The sequence below is a fragment of the Rattus norvegicus genome, chromosome 13 (genome assembly GCF_036323735.1).
Source record: "Rattus norvegicus strain BN/NHsdMcwi chromosome 13, GRCr8, whole genome shotgun sequence".
Taxonomy (NCBI): Eukaryota; Metazoa; Chordata; class Mammalia; order Rodentia; family Muridae; genus Rattus; species Rattus norvegicus.
This window is the reverse complement of record NC_086031.1, coordinates 79,779,683-79,786,125: the sequence shown is the minus strand read 5'-3', so window position 1 is coordinate 79,786,125 and position 6,443 is coordinate 79,779,683. Positions and strand designations below refer to the sequence as shown.

At 41.2% G+C, this 6,443-nt stretch overlaps 1 protein-coding gene and 1 pseudogene across 1 annotated transcript; one reads left to right on the top strand and one right to left on the bottom strand.

Annotated features, from left to right (window-relative positions):
- Positions 1-685: 685 nt before the first annotated feature.
- Positions 686-4,342, top strand: Xcl1 (X-C motif chemokine ligand 1). Its single transcript, NM_134361.2, has 3 exons — positions 686-781; positions 3,135-3,249; positions 3,996-4,342. The coding sequence occupies exons 1-3, from the start codon at positions 721-723 to the stop codon at positions 4,162-4,164; spliced, it is 345 nt and encodes a 114-aa protein (NP_599188.2). The 5' UTR covers positions 686-720; the 3' UTR covers positions 4,165-4,342.
- A 386-nt stretch (positions 4,343-4,728) lies between these two features.
- Positions 4,729-4,877, bottom strand: LOC120096432 (U2 spliceosomal RNA; annotated as a pseudogene).
- Positions 4,878-6,443: the final 1,566 nt, after the last annotated feature.

Genomic DNA, 6,443 nt, shown 5'->3' with positions numbered 1-6,443 from the left:
TTGAAAGGGACAACTGTTCTCTCATGTTTATCTTTTTTCTAAAATAAGATTGTAGAACGGTTTTTCAATAAGTTTAACTATTTCTCTGTACATGTGTTTCCCCCAAACATGCATAGAGGTAGACTGCTGTTCCTCCTCCAGTAGTCTGAAGAAATGGATGCAAAGTGTGTAAGGGTAAGGAATGAGAAGAAAAGGGAAGGAGCAGCCAGAGCAGCAGCAGAGTGCTTGGTTTTCCTGTGGAGTCAGGCAGGGGCACCAGGGGCTGAGCTGTGGTTGTAGACATCTTCTGTCACAGGCGGCAGGTGGGACGGACCACCGAGACCACACTGCCTCATTTCCTTTGCCCTGCTATCACACTGAACCATGACAGCGACTGGCTTCGGGATGGAAGATCTGACCTTAATCTCACAGCTGTGAAAAAGACAGCTCCACTTCGCCTCATGCACACACTTAGTCTCACTGACACATTAACCACACAGGGAGAAGAAAAGGCCACAAGGCCTCACGTTGGTATGAACACAGCAAAGGAACTTGTGTTTAAATAAAAAAAAAAAAAAGAAAAGAAAATATCATCATCATTGCAAAGACTTTCCGTGATTCCACACCCACTCCGAAAGCCCCTCTCAGCACAGGAAGTGTGCTGACCATTGAGGGAAATAAAAGGGGCTCCTGAGCAGTCTGGTCCACATTCTTCCTGCACAGCTCAGCGAGACCTCAGCCATGAGACTTCTCCTCCTGACTTTCCTGGGAGTCTGCTGCTTCGCCGCATGGGTTGTGGAAGGTAAGCTGAGCCTCTGGGTTTGACTTGGGTTTTGATTAGAATAAACTGTTTTCTCCAGGTAAGCCTCAAGCTTCATATACGGAATGGAAGTGCTAATTTCAACTCAGCTATTATGGACTCATGCTTACTTATTTAAAGTTGAATATTATATATATATATATATATATATCTCAACACTGTGAGCTAAAATTAAAATGGAATAATGTGATTTTTTTTACCGATAACTATTTAAGCACATTAAATATCCCTAGAATGATATTTTTATTAATTCCGGCAATGACTACAATTGAGTTCCTTGCTTTTATTTACTTAAAACTGATTTGATAAATTATCAGACTCTCAGGGTTTCATCACAGTGGGGAATGAGCTCAAAGACATGTGCTCAGAAGCAAATCAATGCTTTCTACTTGAAAAAGTCAAACAAAAAAATTGACCAGAAGTTCATAACTTCACATCAAAAAAATCAATATTATTCTTAACTAAACAGAGGAGTCTGCCAATATTGTTGAGAATATTATCATTCATGTTAGACTTCCTGAGTTGTAAGTCAGCCTTTGATACAGAGAGTAACAGATAATTCATATTGACAAAAAAGCCTGGAAGTTATTCCCAGGTAAGATGCAGAAGCACCGAGCTCAATGTTCAGTTGCTGTTTCCTAAAGGGTCACCTCTTCCCACTGGCTGGAGTTGACTCATAGATCTATTTCTGTTCTGCACACTTAGACTGTAATACCATAACTTTATCATAGATTCTACAAGGGTATAAAGGGAGTAAAGGACTCCTTGACATTGGGCAAAAGAAGAAATATTGACGAAGAAAAAAACCTTCAAGAGTATTCAGTTAGGTCAAATGCTGCTAAAGGAATGGCATTTCGTTGGGTGACAGGTGTACCATCCAGCGGGGCTCAGGCTAGGGCAGGCATGGTGGTGGTCTGTGGGAGCTGAAAATGGTCTTGCTCTCAGTTTTGCAAGTTTTCTATTCAAGGGAGTTTCGAAAACCTTGGTGGTGTTTTAGTGTATGCCAAACGGGACAAAAATAATCTTCGCTTTGATTTAATTCTGCAAGTGCTTTAATAGATTGCCCATCATTGCTGAGAAATAGCAAATCCTAGGTACAGAAGACAGGGCTGTGCCAGCCTTGGGCACTCATGTACACTCGACACAGAGAAGCACTGTTCTTGAGTCATGATGGAAAGCTGAAAAGGGCCAGAATTTCTTTTTCTATTGAGCCCAGAGGAGTTCAGCATAGGATGATATTGGCTGGGCAAGGGGTGCACAGGTTGGCGTTGAGTATGATGGAAAGGAGCTGTAAGAAAAGGGGTGCCAGCGAACAGCTTCTAGGTGCATATTATGAAGAAATGGCTTCCCATGGAGGCAACACCACAGTTCAAACTTGATCGTTACCAATGATGACTTAAGATCTTCTGCAGCTGTGAAGCACACGCCAGCGGCTCCAGCTAGGGAGGGAATTAACACTTTGCTTCTTTGGAGTTTTACCAACTCCTAAATCTCGTGGTCTCTCCTTGGACATCTTTCCTTGTGCAATGGAAGGTAGAGTTATAACTTAAGAACTTAACTGGCCGCCTTGGCCTATCCCTTTGAGACTAAGTCCCGAGGGAACCCTTCCGTCCCATGTTTCACATTTGACTATTAGAAATGAGAACATATCTGTTTGTTCAGTTAAATGTGAACCGTGTTCTTCCCTTGAATGCTAGCTTGCCCAGTTCACTCTGTGTCACATCAAACTTTTAACTAATTTGCAGCACAGTTAGTATCTGAAGTGATTTCTGCTTCTCTACTTTCCCGGCTCCCTCGCTGTAGCATGTATTCCATAAAACAGGGTGAGTGCCCATCTGAATCAGTGCCTTTGACATTTGAGACACAAAAGGACAGCCTAAGTAAGTAGCTGTTGAGAGTGTCCCTGGGAATTCTGCTGTCACAGTTTGTTTTAATGAAAATATACAAAGATGGATTCTAACTTGTTACTCTTTATTTGTTTTTGAGACAATATCTCATTTACATAGTTCTGACAGGCCCCAAACTCACTATGTAGATCAGGCTAGCCCAGAACTCTCAGAGAATCATCTGCCTCTGACCCCCAATGACCCCCAATGGATTAAAGCAATGTATCACCATACCTGTTTCCCTTGATGCATTTACTATGAAATTCCTAAAACAATACTATTGATCCAACTTTTAAAATTAGCCAGACATTTTACCACTGTCTTTATACACAAGCAACTTAGGGTGCCAATATGTGGCTGTGTACTCTGATCACGTTTTAGAGTGATGTCTCAGAACTGATCACTTATTGAGTTACTGTTTTATTTATGTTTTCTTTTTCCTTTTCTAGGTGTGGGCACTGAAGTCCTACAAGAGAGTATCTGTGTGAGCTTAAGAACCCAGCGGCTGCCAGTTCAAAAAATCAAGACCTACACCATCAAGGAGGGAGCCATGAGAGCTGTAATGTGAGTGTCTGCTCAAAGCTGCAGTTTCTATTTTGAAATATAGTAGGAAGAAGTGCCGCTCTCCTCAAGAAAAATGGGTCAACATGGCTGAAATCTTAGCTTAGCCAGAAGCTTGTTCCGTCTTTATTAATCTTGTCTTCTAATGACAATTACTGAAGGAGAGAAAAGAATAGAACCCTCTATTCTTTTGTTCAACTGTTGAGTCTGCATAGAAAATAGATGAACATTGTGTTCATTTTTGATGGCCAGCCCAGGCTAGGACTTACCAAAATAGCCACACAAATGTAGGATACTTAATGTGTAGAGTGCCACACCTTATATGTGGCTGTACCTCAAGGGAACACATTCAGAATTTGCTTACATGAAAGCATTGTCCCCCAGAATCCTCTTTGGAGAAAGAAGATCTCTCTCCAATGCACACTTACAGAGATTCACTCTTAGAAAGGCATGTAAATCATCTCCAATTCTTCCATGGAGTTGAGTAGTTCTAGGCGGGAGAAGGAAGCAGGGCCGGCACATGGAACTAGATGGTCCTAAGAGTTCAGTTTCCCTTCAGTTTTTGGTGTTCTGGTGAGTTACAGTCTCCAAACACTGGTCGCCACCTGAAGATTTCTCTCCCGTGCTAAAGTAGACAGCAGAAAGAAGGTGCTAATGGATGGTTCTGAAACATGGCTTCCTTTGCCAATTTATGCATGACTTCTCTTTCACTGGACGACATGGCTAACTATCTTTTCCTTGCATTATAGTTTTGTCACCAAACGAGGACTAAGAATTTGTGCTGATCCACAAGCCAAATGGGTGAAAACAGCCATCAAAACCGTAGATGGCAGGTCCAGTGCCAGCAAGAGCAAGGCTGAAACTATTCCCACACAAGCCCAGAGGTCCGCCAGCACAGCGATAGCCCTGTCTGGGTAACAGCCTCAGGACAGTGTTACCCTCAATCACCAAGCAGCTCATCTCAGTTCCCAAGCTCATGGACTATTTACGCTATACTTACTTTTAGTGAGAGTGTTTTATGAAAAAAGTTATTTTTATTTTTTGATGCCATTCATATTCATTTCAGATGTTATAACTAATAAATATTTATTTTTGATGATCAAATATTCTATATTTGGTTTATTATATAAAGGTAATATATCATTTGTTTTATTTCTCTCTCATCGATATCTCACTCTCCTTGTCTGTCTGTCTGTCTCTGTCTCTGTGTCTGTCTCTTGTACCTCTGGTCTCTATAATGGGAACATTTGGACCAGTATTTCTTGGAGAGGGAAGCTGCGTCCATCACTCTTAAGTTCAGCTTGTAAGAGCCTCCCAAAGCAAGTTACAGAGTTTTACTCTGCCAGTGACAATTCTCAATCTATTTCAGTTTCCTAGTAGAGTATTATTTATAAAAGTGGTGAGAAATCATCCAGCTGTCCCCACATTCCCATTTTGAGGGATAACAGCTCAGAAATTGGGTTCCTCTCAGGCTTGACTTCAGGCGGATTCTCTTATCACTTGGTAGGTTGTTCAAGTAAAAGTCAATGCTTTGTGAACTAGGCAATAACCTTATTACCTAAGGATGGGTTCTATTATTGTCCCCACTCCGGTTACTACACTTGATCTTAGCCAAAAGGCCGAGAAGCGATCCCACTCCGGTTACCATTGTCTGAGCTCCACGTTACTACCTATGGGCTTTCAATATTCCCAAACATTGTCACGTGGAACTTCTCTCAATGAAATCACATTTTACAGTGCATTTTTATTTGACTATTTGATCACTTGATACCACAAACTTATGCTTTCTTGGATTCTCATTTTAAATGGCTGATTCGACTCCATTTTATGGTTCTAGTAATCCAAGAAGCTGTCCTGTTTCTCAAGCTGTCTGAAGAGCAAGAACTGGCCTTATCCTTGTAGTTGAGTTGAAGAAGAATTCTTGAGGAGACATTGAACAATATATACTAAGAACCTTTGGGCATTCTTTGAGGGTATCTGAGCCAGTTCGCTCCTGACTATACAGAGACCCCGAGTAGAAACCAGTAAAATGTCACCTCCCAGCCAGAGGTCTGGCCATGTATTCTTTCCCATTGTCATCCATCCATCCACTGTGTTTTCCAAAGAAGTGTTCAAGAAGACAAGGATTAACAAGCAGCAACACTTTCCTTAGGAGACAGAAAACTAACAAGGTCACAGAAGCTGAACAGAGTGATTTCTTTACTTTTGAAGTAATTCGTTGATTCATTTTGAATTATTCATTTTGTATATGTGCCAGTGAGGATATGTGCATCACATGCATTCAGATGCCTAAGGAGACCAGAGGGCATCAGACCCCCTGGAAGTGAGGTTTTTGGCAGTGGTGAAACATCTGACATTGGTAAATGAACTTGGGTCCTCTGGAAGACCAGCAAATGTTCTTCAACTGCACCATCTCTGGATCCCTAATTTTCTGATTTAATTATATATTATGCTTTCCAAATGACTCCCAGACTCTAGAGGATCATAATGGTAAGGAGGTAAGCAAATGAAATCCACATTATTTGATTTCTCAGTTTTAAAGAATTTTGCTTACCAAATATTTTGGTTTTAATAACTAATAAAGGATACTTTCTTGCTTAGCTAATGAGGGTTCACTTAATCACATGATAAATCTATTAAAGACAAAAGAACAGACATCAAAAAGATTCATTAGCTTTCCTGAAGCCTTTTGATCATTCATAGACGGAATTCAGACTGAACAGTTGGAAATGAGGCTCTGTGTTTGAACTGTTGTTCTGCGTTCTCTATACAAGTAGGCATGCTTAAGTAGACTCGATATTCTTATTTATTCTTATGCTATCCCCTTACTTTATAATTAATTTATTAAATTACCACTTACTGGGGGGGGGGCTATGCGTTCCAGAGCTGAAAACCTAGCCACGAGCAAAAAAAGTCCCCCTTCATTCTGATGAATTCTCCCCTTTCCCTTTACTCAGAAATTGGAGGCTTCCTTCACCTACCCATCTAGCCTGTCCACAGCAATGCAGAGGTAAAACCACACATCTTGTCTTTGGTCTCGTAACTCCAGGAAGCTTGCAGTGTGATAACCCAAATGTGTTCAGGGTACTATGTGAACTTCTAGGGAATGCAGAGTCTTGGGTGCCCTAGAACAAGTTCGTTTAGGTCTTAGCATGTAGGGAAGAGCAGCTTTCCTCTTGGAAATAACCCAAGACCAG